Here is a 24,206-nt window from a genome sequence, read left to right as displayed (position 1 = left end):
GGGCGGGCACGAGATCTCGCGAGAGGCGGCGCTGACCGGGGGGGCGGGGGGGTGCTCGTGTCATGGCGGCCGGTAGCAGCGGAGTTCCTGACAGCGGGTGTCCGGTCGCGTCGGGTCTCCGCAGCGACTCCGCTCCCGCGTCATGATATTGCCCGGCCCCCCGCTAGCCTGCGCCGCGCCCACCCCGGCGGGGGAGCCGCAGACATGCCCAGAAAAGGGGGCAGGAAGCGGCTCAAATTCCGCTCGGAGGAGCTGAGCCCGGGGAGAGGTGAGGGCACTACGGAAAGAAATATTGGGGAGGACGGGCGGTGGGGGGGGCTCTGTCTCACGGTTGTTCAATGTATAAATGCTGAATTGAGCAAATAAAATTCGGCCAGTTCGGTTGTTTTGTGAGTTTGATGGCAGATCTCATGTCAGTTTGTAGGATATTGCTTATTGTGTGCACCCTCAAACCTCCCTTCTCGGACTGTTTGGAAGAAGTTTGTCTTGCAGCAAAACATCTCAACATTGCTTGCTGCCAGCGTCCATGCTGATGACCTCGCTGACAATGCTATACTCTTGATGCCTTTCTCTGTGACGTGTAGCTGGTGTCAGCATGGCTTAATGCCCCAGGCATTTCTGGTTGGTTTTTATTTGGTAGCATTGCCATGCATGGGAATGTGGGACTGCCATTAGTTTGGGGAAACAGGTTACTGGGGGTGAAGAGTATACGCAGGCATATTGTCACTTGTATTTCCCTTTGGTATTACTTGTTCTGAACACAAGGAGGTATCATCTCCAGTGGGTATCCCTGCATTGCAAAGTTCTTTGGGTTATGGTTTTTAACAAAGCCTCTAGTTAGTTACGTGGTAGATGACAGCAGAAAAAGACTAACTAGGCCACCCACTGTGCCCAGTTCTACACTGAGTAGATGCAGATGGGATGCAGGTTGCTGCCACAGTTACAGAATTCCAATCGGCTTTCAAAATTGTATGTTTTTGGCTGGCATTCAGTAATCAGACTTATATTTATGTTATAAATTTTGTGACTTGTCATGAAGTATTCAAGGTGAGGAAGGCCATGTGCATTTTTGTTAATGAGATTACTTTGATGCTTCTAGAACTAGAGCTTTTACAGCATGTAAACACATGTACCTGTTTTTCCACTTTCAGTAACAGTAGCTGATTTTGCCAATTCTGATCCAGCCATAGTGAAGTCTGGGCGAGTGAAGAAAGCTGTGGCCAATGCAATTCAAAAGGAGGGTGAGCACATGAGCTATGGTTAGAATTTTAGGTTTGTAAATGAATGTGAGGGTTAGCCTTTAAAACTTGTTCTACTTGTATTCTTTTCTAACTTTATTTTTAGTCTTACTGGAGGGGGAATGACCAATAGCATAGATCAAAGTATGATGGGAGAGATGGAGACTTAATGTGGGTGGATCATTGGAAAGAGAATGAAAGATATGCAGGAGGGTATTTCACGGGGGAGTTGTGATGTAGGAGGTACGTGAAATAGGTGGCATGGGGCATAGAATTCTGTATGCAAAATGTAGCAACTGTCCTGAAAAAGCAGCTATACTCATGCACTGAATTGAGCTACATTTACTGCCTGGGAGGAAGGTGTGGCCTAGAGATTAGAGCAATGGGCTAGAAACCAGGATTTAAATCTTGCTTCGCTCACTGCTATTCCTCATGACTTTAAGCAAGTCACTTTCAGGCCAATGCAATATCAGTGCACGGAAAACAGGTGCTCGATCATAAGCGCCCACTCTCCTAATGCGCACAGATCAAGCTCTCCGGGGTGACCAATGCAATATGCAAATGGGCTGCGATTGGTAAAAAGGAGGCTGGTGACTTTTAGAAAAAGGCTTAAGACTTGGTTATTTACACAAGCCTTTCCAGAAACTCACTGATTCAACATAGCAATCATTACTGTACATTCAGCACAATGTAAATAATTGCTCTTCTTGCCGTTGAGTTACTTATGCTGTGTTCTTCCTCTTCCCCCAGTTCCAGCGCCCCTGTTTTATTGTAACTTCTGCTTCTCTTCGCTTTGTTAATATCTAAGGTTATTGTACCCCTGTTCCATGTAAACTGACATGATACGGTTGTATCATGAATGCCGGTATAGAAAAGCATCAAATAAATAAATACATGGGGACATTGTGCACCCCTAGTGCCTCCTTGGCAGTGGGCACCCTGGAGAGGTGGCTGTCAGCGGGTTAAGAAAATGGGTGCTCATTAATTGAGTGTCCTTTTTGTAACCTGACCGCCTGCACACCTTTTTCTTTCTAATTTTTCAGTTCCTCTGACTTAATATCGCCATGATATTAAGTCGCAGAAAGTACAGAAAAGTATTTTCTGCTTTTCTGCACACTTTTTGGGCTCTTCAAAAATTAATGCCTGCTCTGGGGCAGGTGTTATTTTGGGAAGTAAAATTGTACATGTTGGGCGCACTTTTTTTTTTCTTTTCTTTTTTTTTTGTTAGCATCGAGGGGACTAGCTAATAGCCTCATCACCATTAATTTACATGTGATGAGTGCTAGTAGCTACACGCTCAGTTGGACGTGCGTTTCGATCGTGCTAACCCCTGTTTTGCATCAAGGGTTATGGTCATGCATCCAATCGTGCATTGAGCCTGTTTGTATTCTGTTATCTCAGGTACCCACCTAAATGGTAAACTGGGGCCTGTACTGGAAAAAATATTGTAAACAGCTTTGAGAAATTGATGGTCTAGAAATACAAAATATCAGTGCTATATTTCTGGGCAAAAAAGATGCTTGTACTCGCATGCAGGATGCATTTTTTTTTTTTTTTTTTTGAGGAACCACAAGGTTCCTCAAACAGGTTGAGGAAAAGGTGGTGGTACTGGTGAATACACCCTGAAAAAAAGCCCTGGAAAATATCATTGTTACCATCTCGGTGCTCCATTGTGGAAACTCGTCCTTCTCACTGTATCTCCCAATGTTTTTGTAATGCAGTTAGCCTCTGAGAAAGCAGTCCTCTTGAGCCACTTTGATATTGATTATTTTATTATTGAATTGCAATTCCAGACTAGTGCTGAAAAGTTCTCAACACAGATGTTGCAAGTTTAATAAGCATATGCTGAGTTTGAGATGGTTAAAGACTGCTTTATGACAGTTGGCCTCTCACAACTTAATGAGCAATAGTATTAAAAAGCTTAGGGCACAGCTTACTATTGCTTTTTATAGTCGTCGACCCCCAATGTCAAATGCTGCGGCAGTTATTTCAGATACTTAGAATCACAGAAAAATAAAACATGAGTGGATAAGCACCACAAGACACAGCTTCTCTGCTCATTTTTCTCTTCCTGTTGCAAAGCTTGGTCATAAAATATTTCTTTTGCTTTGTGAGAACATGATGTAGCAGGAAGCAGCAGAAAAGCTCATTTGTATATATGGCTGTGAAAGAGCCATCAGGAATAAAGCAATTCTTTCAGTAATTGATGACGACATCACAAGGCAGTTGGCCACTGTTAGAGGTGCTTGAAAGCACAGCTTTGTAATACCTGTACCACTTTCCTGCTTTTAGTGAAAGCACTATGTGGCCTGGAGGCCTCTCAGGTTCCTATGGAGGAGGGACTGACCTTTGCCCATGAGAATGGAGAGTTGTCTGAAAGCTGTGATGAGTCGGATGCTCTAGAGAGCACCTGCAAGATTTCCACCTTCAGAAAGAAGAAAAGTAAAAGAAGCAAAGGTATGATCCTCTTTCCAGGGGTAATATGGCACCATCCTGAGAGCTAGTGCCAAATTATACCTCACCGCATTTTTAGGGTACTGACATGGGTTGCTCAGTAACAACAATGGAGAAACCTGCACAGTGCAGCAGTTGCAACTGTAAAGGGAGGACAGTGCGATTGGGGATTCAGTTCCATAAGGGAATTTAATCTTGGGTAAATGCAGATAAAGTTATTGCTGGGCGGACTTGGTAGTGAAGTGACTAATGTTTTGGGACAAAGGTCCTGATATGCTAAGACTTTTAGAAAAGTGTAACGCCCTAATGCATGTGATAGCCTATTGTGATTTGAAGAATGACCTCCTAAGTTTGTAACTTGAGAGTTATTACAAATTCACAAGAGGAAAAATCCATAATATATCGGGCTTTGTAGTGTGTCTGTCAGTGCTCGTGCATGTTCTCCAGCCCGCCGATAGATGGCGCTATAATATATCGGGCTTTGTAGTGTGTCTGTCAGTGCTCGTGCATGTTCTCCAGCCCGCCGATAGATGGCGCTATAATATATCGGGCTTTGTAGTGTGTCTGCCAGTGCTCGTGCATGTTCTCCAGCCCGCCGATAGATGGCGCTATAATATATCGGGCTTTGTAGTGTGTCTGCCAGTGCTCGTGCATGTTCTCCAGCCCGCCGATAGATGGCGCTATAATATATCGGGCTTTGTAGTGTGTCTGTCAGTGCTCGTGCATGTTCTCCAGCCCGCCGATAGATGGCGCTATAATATATCGGGCTTTGTAGTGTGTCTGCCAGTGCTCGTGCATGTTCTCCAGCCCGCCGATAGATGGCGCTATAATATATCGGGCTTTGTAGTGTGTCTGCCAGTGCTCGTGCATGTTCTCCAGCCCGCCGATAGATGGCGCTATAATATATCGGGCTTTGTAGTGTGTCTGTCAGTGCTCGTGCATGTTCTCCAGCCCGCCGATAGATGGCGCTATAATATATCGGGCTTTGTAGTGTGTCTGTCAGTGCTCGTGCATGTTCTCCAGCCCGCCGATAGATGGCGCTATAATATATCGGGCTTTGTAGTGTGTCTGTCAGTGCTCGTGCATGTTCTCCAGCCCGCCGATAGATGGCGCTATAATATATCGGGCTTTGTAGTGTGTCTGTCAGTGCTCGTGCATGTTCTCCAGCCCGCCGATAGATGGCGCTATAATATATCGGGCTTTGTAGTGTGTCTGTCAGTGCTCGTGCATGTTCTCCAGCCCGCCGATAGATGGCGCTATAATATATCGGGCTTTGTAGTGTGTCTGTCAGTGCTCGTGCATGTTCTCCAGCCCGCCGATAGATGGCGCTATAATATATCGGGCTTTGTAGTGTGTCTGTCAGTGCTCGTGCATGTTCTCCAGCCCGCCGATAGATGGCGCTATAATATATCGGGCTTTGTAGTGTGTCTGTCAGTGCTCGTGCATGTTCTCCAGCCCGCCGATAGATGGCGCTATAATATATCGGGCTTTGTAGTGTGTCTGTCAGTGCTCGTGCATGTTCTCCAGCCCGCCGATAGATGGCGCTATAATATATCGGGCTTTGTAGTGTGTCTGCCAGTGCTCGTGCATGTTCTCCAGCCCGCCGATAGATGGCGCTATAATATATCGGGCTTTGTAGTGTGTCTGTCAGTGCTCGTGCATGTTCTCCAGCCCGCCGATAGATGGCGCTATAATATATCGGGCTTTGTAGTGTGTCTGCCAGTGCTCGTGCATGTTCTCCAGCCCGCCGATAGATGGCGCTATAATATATCGGGCTTTGTAGTGTGTCTGTCAGTGCTCGTGCATGTTCTCCAGCCCGCCGATAGATGGCGCTATAATATATCGGGCTTTGTAGTGTGTCTGCCAGTGCTCGTGCATGTTCTCCAGCCCGCCGATAGATGGCGCTATAATATATCGGGCTTTGTAGTGTGTCTGTCAGTGCTCGTGCATGTTCTCCAGCCCGCCGATAGATGGCGCTATAATATATCGGGCTTTGTAGTGTGTCTGCCAGTGCTCGTGCATGTTCTCCAGCCCGCCGATAGATGGCGCTATAATATATCGGGCTTTGTAGTGTGTCTGCCAGTGCTCGTGCATGTTCTCCAGCCCGCCGATAGATGGCGCTATAATATATCGGGCTTTGTAGTGTGTCTGCCAGTGCTCGTGCATGTTCTCCAGCCCGCCGATAGATGGCGCTATAATATATCGGGCTTTGTAGTGTGTCTGTCAGTGCTCGTGCATGTTCTCCAGCCCGCCGATAGATGGCGCTATAATATATCGGGCTTTGTAGTGTGTCTGTCAGTGCTCGTGCATGTTCTCCAGCCCGCCGATAGATGGCGCTATAATATATCGGGCTTTGTAGTGTGTCTGTCAGTGCTCGTGCATGTTCTCCAGCCCGCCGATAGATGGCGCTATAATATATCGGGCTTTGTAGTGTGTCTGTCAGTGCTCGTGCATGTTCTCCAGCCCGCCGATAGATGGCGCTATAATATATCGGGCTTGGGCGCACAGGCGGCTCCCTGGATGCCTTAGAGGCTCAAACACGCCGCTACACTAGGTACAAGAGGTACTCCGGGGGGGATTCTGCAGCGGCCATCGCGGGACAGGCTGAAAATAGCTGAGGAGACCCTGGCATGCTGCGAACGGAGCGCATCCCGCGGCACACGCTCCGTTCACGGCGAAGATGAAGGCCTGGCGCGCCGTTCGCAGTGAAAAGGGAAGGACCCTGTGTGCCGCGAACGGCGCGCCGAGCCTTCATCTTGGCCGCGAACGGCGCAGGTCCCGCGGCATACCGGTGACAGAGAATGTGTGTCGGGGAGGGGAGGGTGGGAGAGAGCATGGGGGATGCAGATGAGAGAGAATGTGTGTGTTTGTGAGGGGGGGGGGTTGACAGAGCATGGTGGGTAAGAGGGGGGTGGGGAGGGTATGACAGAGCGTGGGGGGATGCTTGAGTGTGGGATTCAGAGAGAGGGAACCTTTATGACAGGAGAGGGATGCCGGTGAGAGAGAATGTGACTTTGAGAGAGGGGGGGTGACAGAGAGGGGGGGGGGGGGAGTGCTAGAGACAGCTTGGTTGGTAAGAGGGGGAGTGTGCAGGATGCTTGAGTGTGGGTTTCAGAGAGGGAGCCTATATGAGGGGATGTGTGTGTGTGTGTGTGCCAGAGAGTGAGGGAGCCTGTATGAGGATGTGTGTATGTGGAAGGGACACTTATAGTTAATTTCTAGGGAAATTCTGCTCAAAACAAGAGCAGATGTGCCAATCAAAAGGCTCGCCGCCTGGGCGTAGAACAGGTACAGTTGCTAGTTACTAATATGTGCATTGCAGGATATGGAAAGTTTGTGCAAATTGTCAAAAAGCAATCTATATGCAAAGCCTAAAATAAGCTGCTGCTGAGATCTGGGGGCTTGTTCGGTACAGTTCAGCTCAGAATGCATATGAGAAAAATAGATTGATAATTATTACATGGCACAAGTTTAAACCTAATTATGCCTTGATATAGTATATTGCAACCAAATAGAGCTGTACTCAAGTTAGCCGTGTATGATGATGATGGCAGAAAGTCCAGGAGGCCAATCCATTCTGCCCTGTGGTCTTCCTCTCTAGTTCTCTACCATTCTGGGTAGATGAGCATATCAGTTCCCTTACACAAATCAACAGCAATTTCCTCCCACTCTTGTGTTTTACCCAACCTGTCCAGCCTCTTCTTACCACTGCCCTCTGCCTGTCCCAAGGATGTTCAGATTCCATTACAGTACTCCACAGGGAGGCTATTGAAGGCCTCCATCTTCCATTCTTATAAATCCATATTTATTCAAACACTCAGGGCCCCTGCCAAAGTCCCCAGAACTAGTGAAGCTAGCCACTTATAATTACAGTATGTTTGGAACTTGTTAGAGAAGTTTTTGTGTCACTCAAAGTATTTTCTCAGAGCCTACCTCCTTGTAACTCGTATGACTCCTTGGCCTTGAATTTTTGACCTATGAAAAATGTCACCATTCTAAACTTTACTGGAGGCTTTTATCATATCCCACCATTTTTGTCCTTCCCCTAACAAGTATATTTTGAATGTTTCTTAAGCCTATGTGTAAGGTTTATATTGCAGTAACCCCTTCTCAACACTTACATCCTCTCAATGTCCTTATGAAGGTGCTGCCTTCAGCACTGTTCCATGTGGGAGTTTAATCTGTTTTGGGTAAATGCAGATAAAATTACTGCTGGGCAGACTTTGGTAGTGAGGTGTCTAATTTTTTGGTAGTGGTTAGAGATAAACAGAGGATTCCTAGTGGCAAAGAGTTGAGGGGCTTGCTGGAAACATCTGGTTCCTTTGCATTGCACTTGGAGTGAAGTTAGGCCTCATGGTCCCTGCCTTACGCCATGTTAATTAAGCCCCAAACTCTGGAACACCCTCCCAATAGATCTCAGAACACAAGAAAACTTAAAAACTTTCAGAAAAGATCTAAAAACATGGATGTTTACTAAAGATTACCAACTGGCCCGATGAATCAAAACTTCACCACCATCATATAACACTAAGAAGACTTATGGACCCAACAAACTATTTATTTCATTTTATTATTTCTCAGTTATGTAATATTTGGTGTAATATAAGAACCTAGTTCACAAATGATATATTCTATGTTAACCATATAAACCATTTTTTGAAACACTGTTAAACATTATAACTTTGTAAACCGTTGTGATGGCAAAACCGAATGACTATATAAAACTCATTAAATAAATAAATGTTCTTTTGATAGTGGTAGAGACAAGAACCGGAGGGGTTAGTATTGTAAACAATCCTCCCTTCATGCCTTCAAGAACAGAGGCAAGGGGAGTGGTGGTCAGGACAAAACAAAAGCACATCTTAGCGATACTCCAGGCCACGGGGTGGCCAGGTTGTTGCCATGAGGTTGCAGCTTCCCGGAAACAACCAAATTGATGCTGACAGGTTGGCATTGGCCAGATACTGTCCAAGGAGGCCAGATACTGTCCAAGGGGGCCAGATGTTTGAGAAAAAACCTTACTGGTTTTGATAGCTGTCTAGTTCTGGTTTGTTTTTGGTTTTTTTGGGTTTTTTTTTTAATAAGGTATGGGGTGGGGAGGGGCACTGAATGTTGGATTAAGTATGGGATCTACCAGAGGTGGCAGAGGTGTTGGGGTAATGAGCAGTGAGTGGCAGTTGCCACCCTAAACAGTGGTTTGGCTCTATCTGACTTCAAGAAGGAATTGGTCTAACCTTGGTTTATCAGTTCCTGTTTTGGTATAGATTTTATAAGGTATATCATTTATGTCATTTTATACTGTAAATGGTAATGAATTTAGTCACCTCAAAGGCAGAGATAGGGGTGAAATTCCTTCCTTCATAGAGCATTGCTGCAGCATTTTCCCCATTGTTTTATGCCTGTGAGCAGTGAGGATACTCCCAGGATTTTCATTTTGGAGTAAATCTTTGAATGTGCTTCATATACTGTCACGTGCACACAGGCTTGTGCTGCGATCAGCAGCCTTTCCTGTACCTACCATGTAATCACACGTGCTAAACCCAGAGCTGGGCTACCCCCACCCTTAATGACCTTCTCTGCATTCCTTTCAGACAATACGGACAGAGAGCTGGGGGCGCAGTATCCCATAGACATCTGGCTGGTGCTGGCCTCCTACATTCGCCCAGAAGATGTGGGGAAGTTTTCTCTTATTTGTAAGAATGCTTGGACCGTTTCTTGCACTGCTGTCTTTTGGATGAGATTGTACAAAAGGTGTGATGTGAAACGGTGCAGCCGGTGAAGTATTGCACTTTTCTTCATTTTTTTTTCCTCCCTCTTTGTGACCTAATGGGAAGCTCCTTGTGAGGACATTAAGCCCCCGAGGCAGGCATGTTTGTGACCAAATTCTGCACAGGTTGTGGTGAGCGGTCTGCATGCAGCCTAATAGCCTACACCAGTGATGGCAAACTCTGAACCTCGAGGGCCACAAACAGGCCAGGTTTTCAGGATATCCACAATGAATATGCATGAGAGAGATTTGCATACAACAGAGGCAGTGCGAGCAAATCTCTCTCATGCATATTCATTGTGGATATCCTGAAAACCTGGCCTGTTTGTGGCCCTCGAGGACCAGAGTTCGCCAACACTGATCTACTCGGAACAAACAAGAGGCAGATGCAAGTTCTTTCTAGTATTTTAAATGGAATGGAATTCCTTGTATAGGTAATCAACTATGTCAAAACGTTATCAGAAAAGTCTCTCCTTTTAAAAGCCTGTGCAGGATTTTAATTTATGCAGGATATCCATTACATATAGGCATTTTTAGTAACACCAATAGTGTATTTGGAGTATCTAATCTGCCAGGCAATGACCTGCTCTTAAAGACAGGTATCCAGCTTTGGGATCACTTTTAAATCTGTCTTGGAGGATGGGAACTCCCCCCTTCTTAGGTGACTTGTCCCACAGATTAGGGGAAGTGGGGGAGAAATGGGGCTGACTCCATTTTCCTTGTAATGTAAAAGTATAATCGGGAACATTTTTCAACTCTTCCATGAACTAAAAGAAAATGTAGGAATTCCCCCAAACCGATAAAGAAGCAGCTTCAGCCGTCACAGTACGCAGCACTGTACTAGTGAAGCACTGGGATATTAGAGGCTAATTTCAGTCCCCTAGAATGTTTTAATAATAATATTTTTACACTTGATGCAATTAAAGACTTTTCTTCTTCTGTCTGTTTTTTAAATATTTTAACCATATGTTTGGCACAATATGGCCAGGTTGCTGCTGTGACAAGAAAGCTCACACTGCTAGGATAGCAGATCCTAGCAGCAGTCGGCAAGCAGAGCTCAAGAGTTCATGATTTTTCTTTTTGTGCTCCAGAGTAACAAATGTAATTGATGGAGGGGGAGCAGAAAAAGCAAGGCCAAGGTTTACCCTGTTGGACCCACCTTGTCAGCCTCTGGATCAGTGGCTTCTTCTGTGGCTCGAGGTGCTTGGCCCTGGGACATCCTTAGCTGAGGCAAGTGGTGCAAAGCCTCTCCAGAGACCTTCCCCCAGATCCCGACACAGCTTTTAGCCTGGAGGACCCGAGATCGTCCCCAGAGTGGTGGCTGCTGCTCGCAGCGGTTTCGTCCTGTGCATTCAGAGCTTGGCTGGCATGGAGTTCAGTGATGTTGCCTGGTGTTTCACTGGGTGGATCGGTGGGCAGCCTTCGTTGTGGTGGGGAAGGAGCTGGTATGTCTCTGTGTGTGCAGCAGAAACCAAAGGATATTATACTTGCAGAAGTTTGGAAAATGGTTCCTAGGATAGAGACTTGCAGAGAAGTTCATTATGTCTAATTTTGACGAAGGTTGATGCCCATGGGAATTTGATGTAGGAGTCTCGTGTGACTGCCCTGGAGGAGGATTTGTTACATGAACAGAATGTTGCTTGTATTAAAGCTTAACCTTTGCTGCATAAGAACATTGAAATTAACGAAGAGCAGCGTACATTGTCAATGTCTCCCATGAATATCCTTGGCTCATCCTCTCCTCTCCCAAATGGGAGAGGAGAGGATGAGTCAGATGTCCCTTGGAAGGTTTGGAACCCTCTCCAGTACTGGAAATTTCTCAGGGACGTGTGAGGAATGGGTCCTATGTGAGGAGAGTTTGCAAAGGGATTTCTGTAGGAGAGTTACCTGTGAAAAATAACCAGGGGCGGATTCCCGCTGACAACCGGCCCGAGGATTCGCCACCCCGGAGATACCACTTGGTCTGCCGAGCGCGGCTCTGTCACAGCCGCGCTCGGCAGACCACGTGACTAGAGCGACCGGCCCACCGGGGGATGCCCGATCCCCCGATAGGCCAATCCACCCCTGAAAATAACTTCCAGCGGATAAAAGTGAACAGCGCACATACTTTTACCTGCCTGAGAGCACACGCAGGGCTTTTAAAATGAAAGTTTCACTCATGCATTTGGCGGGTATATTTGCATCTTATTGAAAGTAGGTGAAATGTACAGACAAAAAAGGATTCCTGTTCCCATAGCTGGCTGCACATTCAAAGGGAAACCCTCCCCTTTGGGCTTTCCCTTTTGAAAATTAGCTTGTAATTCTACAGCAGGCCAAATGGTCTTGGAATCTATTTTTTTTCATTACAAAGTTTTTTTTTGTTTTGTTTTTTTTAAACCTAAAGAAGGCGTTTTTTTCAGTCTCTGGGCCCTTTGCCCCTGGAGCTTATATCCTTGGGCCTGCAAGCTTATTTTAGTTTCCCTTTGAATCTGGCTACAGGTACGAAAGGTGAAAACTCCCTGCCAGGAAGTATGTGTGAAGTTAAAAATGCTGAGCCTGTCCCAGACGTGCCTCTCTCCCTTGCACTGGTGGAGGAGATGCTTTTGAACAGACTTTTCACTGCAAGTAAATACCTGTTTAACCCCCAGGCAACCCCTTCGAATACTGACTTCAAAGCAGGGGTATCCCTGATATTAGGGCAACTCAAGTGAACCAGGAGAAATTTGTCTTGTACCAAGAGATTATAACCACTAGTGCTAAATTTCTTATGTTCCCACGTAAGTGTCTGATTAAATTGAAGGGAATCAATTTGCTTTTTTTGACCTTGACAACGTGACTGCCAAGAATAGTCAGTAGAAACTTGTCACTCCCCTGTAAAGAGCGAATCCCTCAGCCACAACTTCAGCAAAATTGTGAAATAGCTTAGTTTCCACTTAAGCGCAAATTAAGGTGTGGCCTGCTGGGATTAGATATTGCTAATTGAAAAATGTTCCCTTATGAGGTACTTCATTTGGTTTTTTCCCCCTATTTTTAAGACTTGACTAGAGACGGCAACCAAAATGGGTTTTCCTGTTTTATGTATTTTGTACATGTAATCTTATTGCCAGAATACAAATTTATTAAAGCTCACTGCACTGCATTCGTAGACAGCCAGTTAAATCTTCTTCCCAGAGAAAACTCTAGCAACGGTCATTAGAACGATGAACAATTCAAGACTCATGGAATGAGAAGGCATCAAGAGTAGCCACGCGGATAGGAGAGGGAGTTACAGCTGTGATAAGTCCTGTCTGGACACCCAGTAGTCTGAAGGGAACACCTGGAGCTGTCGTGGAAGCTGTAGAGTATGAATGGTGAAAAGCAATGCTTCTGCGGAGCTTGATGGGGTTCAGAAAGAGCTAAGGAAAGTCCTTCCAGGAAGTAAATTGTCCCAGGCTGCTTTGGGGCTAGGGACCAATAGGAAGAGAGCAAGCAGGAACAGATCCAATAAAAATCTCAGAAACCTTCAAATATTCAGTCATGGCAAGGGGAATAAACCCTGAAGAAATTCTAAGCTAAACAGTATCACAAATTACCACAGGGTGGCAGTATACTAAAGAAACATACACTGTAGAGACAGAACACTCGTACTGCTAGGGAGCAGAGTAATTTTCATAGCTTTATGAATGAATAAACAACTGTTTTTACCTGATTAAAATTAAAAGCCCTACTGAAAATTGACCCCTTCTTCCAGCAGATACTTTTACCCATTGGGAAAATTTAGGCAGAAATAGGGTGGAAGGAGGTAAATTTATGTATGGGGGTTTTCATTTGAGATCCCTATTCATTTTCAAAGGAAACCCCGCTGCAGTCTCAAAATTTGCCCACCCTCAGCCGCAGAAAGACTGAATCTAACACGAATTCTGGCAGTGACTGACTCACAGCTGGGTTCTGCTTATTTTCTGCTGCGTTGGGCATGACATAACCAGTTTCCAGTGACAACCACCAAAAGCTATCTGATTGAAAGCTAATCTGGCTTCTCTGATTGATCTCGCAGGTTTTCTCGAGATGCTAGCCGCTCATCCCTCGCCATTTTCTGGATGTTGGATTTTTTTGGCTATTTACATACTTGTGCTAGCAGGTTCGGCATCTTGTTTTCTATGAGGGATTATCCTCTACGACCCAGAGTCTCAGCTATTGGGAATTTTTAAGTATTTTTTCCCGTTCAGAAATGCTAACTGTATGTACCCAAAAGTAAAAGGATTTACCTTAGACATTAGGTTAAAATGTAGCTTTTATTCTGAAAGTCGTGCCTACCTCTCATGAACTCCTGGTTGCACGTTGCATGCCATCACTGAAGCTTTATGCATTAAAAACTCTTTTGTACAATCACAACTTTATACTTGATGGGGGAAGGGGTTGGTAATGTCTCCAAATGTTAGTTATACTCACAACACAACCAGAAAATCTCCCGTAGTACTGTAAACATTCACGAGTAATTATTTATATTTGTAGGACTGCTATATATATATATAGCCTAGATATGTGAAATTATAGAGTGATGACATCCACTTGGTCCATTTTTAAATTTGATTTTTTTAAATTTTACTTCTTGCAAATAAAATTACATTGCAAAGTCGACATATCACCAAAAAGTTCATATGCGAGCCCCTCCCAAAAATCCAGAACAAATAAAATGTCCCAAAAGTACTCATCTCGGAGGCACATTTAAGCTTTCCTGTGTTTTCTCGCAGCTGCATCGGGGGTTCACCGGTTTATTCTTATTCCCACATAATGTCATTTGACGTTGCTTGACGGTCCTCTAACTTGGCTTCATAAACTCGCCATTACAGGAGTGAACCTTGAAAGCCCCAGGGTCTGTTGGATATTTGGGTCTCCAGTTGACTGCCAATGCTTTTCTTAACACTTGCATTGTGCCAAAAACCTTCCTTTTGGAGGTCAGAGAATGTAATATGTACAGGTTGCATATCAAGATGTGTTTGAAAGTTGGGTTTTGGTTTTTGTTTTTTTTTTAGTCAGGCCAATACAACTGGGCCTATTTCCTGTATCTTTCTGCCACATTTTTCTTGTTCTGATTGCTTTTCGTCATACCTAAGAATTTTCTCTCTCCCCATAGGTAGTACAGAGTAATCTCTTGGTACTGACACTTTGACTGGCAGTGCCATTGTCTGGTTTTCTTGCCTGCAAGCTTTTTCAGTTGCAATGAGGATGTCCCAGGTGCTTACAACTTCATTCTCTACCGTTCCACCAGGGTCATGTGGGGGGTGATCCCAGTGAGTTGCTGGTAGAGTAATGTTGGTGTTTTACAGTTTGTTTTTTTTCGAGGGGCAGTGTCTCTCCAAATGGGGTTTGTTTTGCACATAGCTCATCAGGAAAGAACCTAATCGTAAGCCAGATTATGTTGGGAGTGATATCAATGGGGTAATGTCTACAGTTCTTTCAGGGTCATGATCCCACAAATTTTTGGGTACGGTGGTCTCCAGTTTCCAGTGGATGAGCGGTGCCTATGTATTGAATGCAGTCCACTATTCAATGCTGCGGTTTAAATTCACAACTCAGCCATTTCTGTATCAGATCTGTATTTCCCATTGTATTTGTGCTTTTGCTGGTTAACTCTTGTTTGCGGAACTGATTTCTTTAGTTTTTATTTAATTTTTTGTCATTTTCCAAATTCTATTGCTGTCTTGTCATGTGCTGATTGATTCTTGCTTCTGCTCATCAAAACGATTGTCCAAGCTTAAGGATGGAGACTGAGTTTGGCCATTCACTTTTGTACTTCTGCACTTTTTTGATTATTTGAATCTGTTGATGCTGTTAAGTATGCTTGAAAGCCCATATTGGCAGCACTGTGTTTACTTTGCTTCTAAAGGCCATCAGCTCTTAAAATATGCGATACAATCTTGGCATTCTGATTCTTTAAGTTACTGGGTGGGCATAGAGCAGTTTTCTTGTTCTTGCATCCAACTGTTTGAGATCTTTATCAAGCCAGTCTACAATTCTAAAACTGTAGAAGAGTATGGGTATTGCAAATTGATATCTTGTATTTTATTCTGTGCTATTAAAGCACTTTTCAATATCCGTTTCAGTCTCCTATAATAATATTTTGGAGATCTTTTCTCTCTAATCTATGCAGTATTGTTGCATCTTCTACTTCTAGATTTTTAGATACACCTTCCTGCTTCAGGGTTTTGTTGTTCTTCCGTCAAAAAGTTGTTAGACTTGCCTAATTTTCTTTTAAAGAAGGTCTCCTTAGCACTTTTGTCCAAGCTGAATATCATTTGAGAAGCTCTTCACTACTCTGAGTTTTGCTGCATGACAATTGCATGAGCTTCTGTGGCCTCTAGGATTAAGGCCTTGTGGAGTCAGTGACAGAGCAAACGAGTGGCGGACAGGGAATCTTCCCTGAAATATTCCTTGCCTGCGTGGGGGGACGCAGGCAAAGAAAAGGAATAGGGATTTAACTGAAGACCTTCACAAACTTGCTTTGATATAGGGAGGGGCTGTTGCTAGGTGGTCTCAGTCTGCCAGATGTTTCTTGGGACATGGCAGCTGCGGTGTCCACTAGTAGTGGGGAGATCAGGAACTGGCTGGACCATAGGGTCTTTATCTGCTGTCGTGTTCCTAACTTAGGGAGCCAGAGCTGGGCATTAGTGTTGAGAGCCAAAGTTCATTCCACTTTTTAGGAGCCTTGTGATTTAAAGGATCTAAGTTTAGGTGCTGAGCCCAGGAAAAGGCCTAGTTTCCTAACATTTAAAAGTAGATGCCCAGACATTTTGTGTATGGGGATCTAAGAAAATAATTTGAGTACCTCCCTGAGGCTGTGCTTTCTCCTTCTCTTTGAATTGGAGAATCTAGCAGGGAAAAGATGCTTTAAGCTCCCCCCGTTTCCTCTCGCATGTCTCTTTGGCGTGCTCTCTAGTATAGTAAGAAGGTCTCGCTCTCGGCAGTGGTGCTGCAGTAGGGATTCAGCACAAGGCCTCTGTGGCAAACCCAATCCCTGCCAGCTACTGTCGAATGTGAATGTCCTCTGCCACAGCACATGTAATGGATGGATTTTGTGTTTCCGAAGATCTGAGAGTGTGAGGCGCTGGTGTCTTGGAAGTTTCCTCAGAGTGGTTAAAAAAAAAAAAATGTAGCCAGGCCTCGAAATGGCAATAAAAATTGAGGGGAGAAATTGCCCTTCCAGAAATCTGACTGAGAAAACGTGGAGCTCTCTGCAGTCGCACTAGGCTGCTCTTCCTATCACTGCTCTGGTGCTCAGTGACCTTGTTGCTTTGCAGGCATTACCACCGGGATGTCTACCTGCCCCTGCGGTTGCAGCCAGAATGCATAGAGGTGCTGTACTGCCTGCGTGCCAGGGTCATTCGCTCCTTGTACCACATGTATGAGCCCTTCTGCTCCCGGATCTCCAAAAACCCTGCTGTTCCTGAATCTACTCCCAGCACGCTCGCCAATTCCAAAGTAAGTGAGTTTCTGGCCCGTGACTTCTACAGTACGCAACGATGCATGTTTCTTGGCCAATGAACACTTATTTTCTAATTTGTATGAATCGGGGTTGGTTTGTTTTTTTTTTTTAATTTATTGCATTTTTAATAATTCTGACAACTAATCAATGACATAAGGAACGTATAAACAAAATTTATACATTGGTCCCAGGAAAAATGATCTTTTGGAGATTTCTGTCTGTTATTGAATCATCAAAAAGAAACTGGGCATAAAGTTACCTTACGTTGACTTTTAGGGCCTGTGAGGCAAGATGTTTGAGGGAGGGACCTGTGTAGCCCCAAAAGTTAACGTACTATGACTTCTATGTATTATTTGATCTAGTGAAACCTGTCTCCACCTGTAAAATAAACCAAGCTCATGGACACCCATTTCTGTGTTGTAAATGTCTTGATTTATCTAGGCAAATGTTTACACAGAGAATATAGCTACCGGTTTTTATTAAATACTCAGCTGAGTTCAAGGAGTTGGGCCAGTAGGTGAATGGCGTAAAAGATTCTCAGGACAGATGGCTGTGGGTTCTGTCTGTTATAGACGGCTCATTTGGATGCCATCGTTCAGCAACTTGCCTTGTGTAATGAAGAAGGATCCTCGTCCCGTAACTGGTCAGATACCACATGCTCAACATATTATGCCACTCATCCCACCTGTGGTAGGCTGGGGCCTAGACCAGGATGTCCGCAGCCCCCTGTGTCCTTCCATGCCAGAGCACTTTAGTAAAAGACGACGAGGAACCCTGGATTGGAGCCAGGCTGTTAGTTTGCCGCCTGGTTTTTAAATGTATTAAAGTATAAAGGCATGTTGAGTAATGCAATAAAGCCATGTTGGTATACGTTAAATTCTTAGGACCTTACAGACTTTTCTTTTATTTCTGTATTTCAGTGCAAAGTCTCAAACTAAATTGTAAATGTATGATTGTGTTTTTTTGTTTTTTATTTCTAGTGTTTACTTTTTTGGTGCAGAAAGATTTATAGGAACGGGCAAGAAGCAGTATGGGAGTTTAATTTCAAATTCAAAAAACAGGTATGTAAGATGACCCTGATTTTGGGCCCACGTGGGAGTGGGTAAACATGCATGGGGGTACAGGGCCTGTGTGCAGAGGGGGTGTAAGCATTCACAGCATCTGTGTAGTGCAGGGAGGATAAACATCCACAGGGCCTGTGTGTGGGATCAGAAAGGAGCGTGGTTCTACATCTGGCTGCTGCCACATGAAAGAAGAGTTACCACTTTGGCAGTTAGTGTAGCTGAGTTTAAAAACAGGTTTGGACAAGTTCCTGGAGGAGAAGTCCATAAGCTGCTGTTAGTCAAGTTGACTTAGGGAATGGCCACTGCAATTGCTGGCATCAGTAGCATGGGATCTATTTAATGTTTGGGTACTTGTAACCTGGATTGGCCACTGTTGAAACAGGATGCTGGGCTTGATGTCTGACCCACTTATGTTAACTAGGAGGAACCCTGCTGGGAATCGGTGTGAGATTTAGTGGTTCACACAATGGCGTAGGTGCCAGGAGAAATCGTAGGACATGATCTGGAAGTCCTGCTCTTCCACGGTCACTTCCTCCTTATCCTGCTCCTGTTTGCTGTCCCATGTGCCAGAAATCCAGATCTGTGCTGGTTTCCAACTGGAACTGACCCTTAAGATGTACAGGCGCAATTGAGAGAGAAGGATTTTCTTATTGTCTAGGGGCATTGCCAACCCAGATTCGAATTGTGGAATAAATTCTGGACTCCATTTATCAGGGAAAAGTGTCAGATGAGGAGCTATCCAGAGCAGAGGGTTATCGGGAGAAGAAAGATTTGTCAGTCCTTAGCTCTTGCTTAGGAAAAAGGCTGCGAGTGACCATGATTGCTCTATAGGAATTCACCGAACAGTTATATTGTGCTCTTCAAGGGTAACTATTGACTTTTTTCTGAACAACAGGAGGGTAGAGAGATGTGAGTTTAATCATTTCCAGAGTAGAATTTTTATTTTCACTCTTAGGGCCTCTTTTACTAAGTTTTTTTTCCTCCCATAGATACAAAGAGAAAAGGCTCAGTAAATCAGTCCCTTAGAGGTAAAGCTATGGGATGTTTCCAGAGGAAGTAATTTTGGCTGCATCCTTGGATGTTCTTGCAAGAAGGCTGGATGACATTACGGAGAAGAGAAAGATCAGTGGGGGGGGGGGGGGGGGGGGTTTCAGCTTTGACTTCGCATGTTGATTCATGCTGATATTTTTATTGGGAGATGTTTGTGATATTTCTTGATGCTTCCCCCTTGATGAGCAGTAAGGAACCGGCAGAGAGGCAGCTGAAGATGAGTTGTTGTCTCCCATATCTGGAGAAAAGTACACAGTAAATCCAGTAGATGAAACCAGAGGGCCTAATGTAACACTCTTTAAAGGAAGAATGTACTTTCTGTCCCACATAGTAAGGCTCTGGAATGGGATAACTGCTCATGTAACTAGGTTCAGGGGAATATGGAATGAACATAAGTCTCCATAACATTAAAAACCTTAACTGCAAAATGACTTCCTTCCAGCTTCCTTGTAATGTTGACTCTTTATTTTCTTTGCATTTCAGCCTCCCAGATATAGGAACAGCTGTCATAATGGGCTCCTGTATCCCCCAGTGCAGTACAAGGAGGTGCATAGCAACCCAGAGCAAGACTGCTGCCTGCTGCAAGTCACCACACTCAACTTTATCTGGACCCCCATCGTCATGGGCATGACCTTGGCCTTCGTAAGTGCTCGTCGGTTCTGCGGGCGGGGAGGGGAAGGGAGGGGGAAGCAGTTTCCTGATGCTCTGCTTTGAAGTGCTCCTCGTCTCTTGCTTGATTTGAGTCGGCAGAGGCTTCTTTCAGTGTCCGATCATGAACTGCAAGCGGTAGGTTTGTGTCCATCTTCCACCGCAAGGAGCAAGAGCAGGGAATAAAAAAAGTCACACACACAGTCCAGCTTCTCATGTTCTGTGGTTTTTCTTTTCTTTTTTTCTTTCTGTGACCTGGAATTTGTGTGTAACTCACAGCCCGCTGGTCACTCATCGGCATGCAGCCGACTTTGTTCTTCAGTGAAGCCAGGTTCATCCTTAAGTTACCTTTCGTGTGACCCACTTATAGCCCAGGCTTTTCAGGTGCTGGTATCTAGTCGGTTGTGGAGAGAGCCTGATGTGTTTATGAGAGTTTTAAGACTGCTTAGCTTTGCCCACATCCTGCTGGATGAAAACAGGAGGCTCTGGGTGCTCTCTCCCTTGCAGCCGTGTGGGAGAAAACGCCACTAGGATTCATGTGGTGCACGGTTCCAGTGGCCCTGGGATCCTGGGGAAAACCAGAAGCTTTGAGAGTGGCGATATCTGTTAAAGGGCACAAACCTCACCAGGTTTCAAAGGCCCGTGGGATCCGGAAAGCACATATTCTATCACCTTTATTTGTTAATCCTTTTTTTAAAACAGTATTTTCAGCCCTGGGCTTGGCCCCACCCAGCCCATTTTTTATTTTTTTTTGGATATCCACCATGAATATGCATGGCGTATATTTACATGCCCTGCAAATCTCGCTCATATTCATTGGGAATATCCTGAAACCCAGACTGGCCGGGCAACCACTGCTTAAAAAAAAATTACAGTGTACGACGACTCGAGCTCAATTGGAACCGGCGCTGTGAGCCTTCATTTCCAGGTACATGGGGGAGGGAAGGACCCCTTGTTTTATGCTCCCTCGCAGCACTGTCCGGTCATCACAGCAACCAGAGCTGGCTTTTTGGAGGGTGTGGCCACACGGAGCGCCCTGCCTAAAGAGGCACCTTTGCCCAGGTCCTGCTTCCTTCCATGTGCTGTCTGCAAGCAGGAGAATGGGGGGGGCGGGCATTGAGCATGAGGGAGGAAGCTTCTGTCTGTGGTGGTGGGTGAAAGATCAGCCGGAGGAGGGGAGGGGAGAATAAGGGTGCAACTGCTGCTGGGCAGGAAATGGGAGAGAGAAAAGAGGGGGAGGGGAAGAGATGGAGGCCCTTCCACCGCTGAAGGAGGGAGTGCTGTGCCAGAGCTGCCACCGGGCGGGGGCACCTATTTCTGTTTTCCGCACAGAGTGCCGGTTAGCCTAGAGCCAGTCCTTGGCTGGGCTCCTCCCAGGGTCCCACCGTCATGGGCTCTGAATCCGCTCATTAGAGGTCGCCATGCGGCAGGTGACTGGGATTCCCTTTGTCCCAGGGGCCCTTGGGAGAATTGCTGAGCTAGGATCTGAACCCAGGTTTCTTGCATGACAGTACACAGCCACCAGACCGCCCACTGGGCTTTGTGCAAGGTTTCCCCTTCACTTTTTTTTTTTTTTTTCCTGTGGCTTTTTTCAGACGTTTGCAGGAAACATGAATTATCCTTCAAACTGATTTCCAGGCTTTTCAGTGTTTTGCCTTAATTCTGACCCTCCCTGTTTCAGGGGTGTAATGCTGTTATTTAAAGGCCTTTTCCCCTCCCTACTTGTTCGTTTTTTTTTTTTTTTCCCTTCAGTTCACAATCAACGTGAGCACGGACATGAGGCATCACCGGGTGAGGCTGCTCTTTCAGGATTTCCCGGTGCTGAATGGGAAGAAGCCGCGAGTGGAGCAAGGCATGCAGGTGGTGCTGGACCCTGTACATAGTGTACGACTGCTGGACTGGTGGCACCCCCAGTACCCCTTCTTTCCCAAATCCTAGTCTCTCTGCGCCTTCCAGTGTGCAGCTTCCAGAGGGCCTTGAGAGATGCCGGTATCTTCTGAATCACTTGGGTGACGCGCGTGAAGTTATTCAGAGCTGACGACAGTTTACCTGCATTGCATTACAAAGAGGAGCAGCAGCGTTTGCTGATCCCTGCGTCTGGAAACCTTTCTTGGTGCTACTGTGCTATGAACAGGGCTTAAAATAAGTGAGAGTTAAGGTGGCTTCCTGTCTCTCCCTGTTGTGCTCGCATTTTCCTCCTGCCATGCACCTTTCTCGCAGCTCCCTAGGTCTGGAGCTGAGGCAGCATTTTGGATATCTGTTTGTGTTCTGTACATACTCTCAGGCTGTTTCTGCCGCAAGGTGCCCTGGTTCTGTTTATTAACTTTTATGTTAAGATAAAATGTTACCTTTTTTTTTTTTTTTTTCCCCTCCCTTCCCTCTGTACTTTTAACATTCTCGTGTCTCCTGCCCTGTATCATTTGTGAATGAGAGCTAGTGCTGGGGTTCGAAGAGGAACTCTGTAGTCCTGGTCTCAGAGTTTAGCATGAGCAGGGGAGACCTGCCATGGGCAGTGAAGCATTATTAAGGATTACTGTTTTTAATTATTGCTACGGCTTTTCTTGATGATTTCAGAACTGAAGGTTTATTCCTGTTCTGCAAATGTAAGATTATATTCAGAAAACACTGCAGCTATAAACAAGAACCCCAAAATAAATAAAAACACAAGCAGCTGTCACTTAACCTCTGCTGTAGGTGAATGAGTTTATGGTGTCAGAAGTCGCATCCAGTAAGGGGAGACAGTGCCACAAAGCAGAGGACTTCTGTCTGGGTTTTCTGCCCTTCTCTAGTCTGTGTTTTGTGGTTCCATCCTCTGCTTCTCCCCTGGCCTTAACATCTGGATAAAGTGAATCATTGGGGAGATGCTGTCATGCCTCCAGATTAACACATGTTAGGGGGTCATCAGAATCCAGCCCTTGCTTCATTTTGCTGGCAGAAGAGTGATTTCTTTTCTTTAAGCTGGTACTTGGTGTGTCAGAATAGTCAGATTTAAAAAGTGGAGTACTAATAATAATTTTCTGTATTTAATGTCTGGTCCATGTGCAGATTGGGTGATTAGTCCCATTTTCCAATAATTGGGCTACCTATAATCATCTGCCCCAAACGTTAGGCCTTTGAGTAAATCCTGGTCTGGAAGCGCCGTCCAGTGTAATGCACACAGACTACAGATCCAACTGCACTAGAGTGGAAATCTGGAAACCAGGCCCGACTGAAAGTCTTTGTCCTGAATCCGGGCTACAGACCATCCCTGGGGTTGCTGAGTGCCTTTCAGCTCAGAACCTTTTTGTTGATTCATAGATTAAAAAAAAAAAAAAAAAATCTCCTGCCATGCATGAGAGGATATTCCCCTGTGGTGGCTTCTAAACTGTAAGCATAAGTTTGAGCACAGCTTGTGTGCAAGACCTGAGGTGTACTGGAGGTCTGGGAATGCCTTCACGAACCTGCATTTTATTCAGGGCTCAAATTAACGTGTTGTGCCTGGGCACATGCAGTCTAAAATGTCTTTTTAAAATTGTGTTTATTAAAACATCACTCAAGTGCTCACGAGGCAAAGGTCCTGAGCAGCAGATCGTTCCTAATCCAGAGAAACCCTAATTCCACTCGCCAAAGAGCTCACAATTGGCAGGACCTACTAATCCCAGGGATGGGGTTGGGAGAGGGGGGACTGAAAATCAACCTTGGCTTAGGCTGAGGACCAGTAGTGCCATGCAAAATCTCAGAAAATTGCCGTCTGTGTCACCCGACCAAGGGTAGTTCACTTCCGTCCTTAGGAACCGGAAGTGGGTCTGCTTTTCAGTGTAGCCAAAATGAAGCCTGGTGAACAGCAAGGCCAGAGTTGGCTATCCCTGGACATGAAAGAGTGCGTAGTAAAGTTGGAATCCCTTGCTTTTTCGTAAAGCTATTGCAGTCTCATCTAATCTTACAAAGATTGTATCTGATTAAGGATGGGGGTGGCTTGGTTTAAGGCCAAAACACTGTGGTTAAGTATATATTGAAAATCATGTATAGTTTAAAGACTTATTTGGAATATGGGATGGGTAGGTTTGTAAACTATAAATTGTATATGATTTGCATGTACAGAGTTGTTTTAGGGATGCTGTCCCAATGAATTCAGAATCGGCAGGAGCAGCTGAGTGTAGAGTGAATGTATGAAGAATGTAGCGTGGCTAGGAGTTATGATGTCAATTGCAAAATCAAATAACATTTTAAAGGTTTTTATTTCCCAAAAAGAATATTAAACTTTAAGAGAAGTTTATCAGCTTTTTTGCAGTTTATTTAATAAACGGAGTACTTGACCACTTTCAGCCCGATTTTTAAAAGGGCCGTGCATGTAAATAATAGCCACTGACCCGGGGAAGCGCGCAGAAGATACTGCTCCTCCGGAGCGGAAGGAAGTATGGGGATAGTTTAGGAGTCAGGGAGGAAGGATAGGGTTAGGGAAGTTCCCACCTTTAACTGGGCAAGGCCTGCCTGCGTCGCTGCACGTAATTTTTTTTTTAAAGATCCCTCCCCCCCCCCCATTGTGTGCATGACAGACCTGCACG

The 24,206-nt window shown here is 45.2% G+C and overlaps 1 protein-coding gene across 1 annotated transcript; it reads left to right on the top strand.

The window, feature by feature from the left end:
* The first annotated feature begins 20 nt into the window (after positions 1-20).
* TMEM183A (transmembrane protein 183A) lies at positions 21-23,917 on the top strand. The gene is made up of 8 exons (XM_029572787.1): positions 21-268; positions 1,152-1,241; positions 3,531-3,695; positions 9,284-9,443; positions 16,716-16,896; positions 17,881-17,961; positions 19,498-19,656; positions 21,415-23,917. The coding sequence occupies exons 1-8, from the start codon at positions 205-207 to the stop codon at positions 21,598-21,600; spliced, it is 1,086 nt and encodes a 361-aa protein (XP_029428647.1). The 5' UTR covers positions 21-204; the 3' UTR covers positions 21,601-23,917.
* Positions 23,918-24,206: the final 289 nt, after the last annotated feature.

This window comes from Rhinatrema bivittatum, chromosome 12 (genome assembly GCF_901001135.1).
Source record: "Rhinatrema bivittatum chromosome 12, aRhiBiv1.1, whole genome shotgun sequence".
Taxonomy (NCBI): domain Eukaryota; kingdom Metazoa; phylum Chordata; class Amphibia; order Gymnophiona; family Rhinatrematidae; genus Rhinatrema; species Rhinatrema bivittatum.
Note: the sequence above shows the minus strand (reverse complement) of the source record. Positions and strands in the feature narration are given on the sequence as shown.

Excerpts from the sequence above, each read along its gene's own strand:
- TMEM183A (XM_029572787.1), top strand. The coding sequence starts at position 205 with ATGCCCAGAAAAGGGGGCAGGAAGCGGCTCAAATTCCGCTCGGAGGAG. Across the intron at positions 1,242-3,530 it reads CAATGCAATTCAAAAGGAGG|TGAAAGCACTATGTGGCCTG; the intron begins GTGAGCACATGA and ends TCCTGCTTTTAG. Across the intron at positions 17,962-19,497 it reads ATTTCAAATTCAAAAAACAG|CCTCCCAGATATAGGAACAG; the intron begins GTATGTAAGATG and ends TTTGCATTTCAG.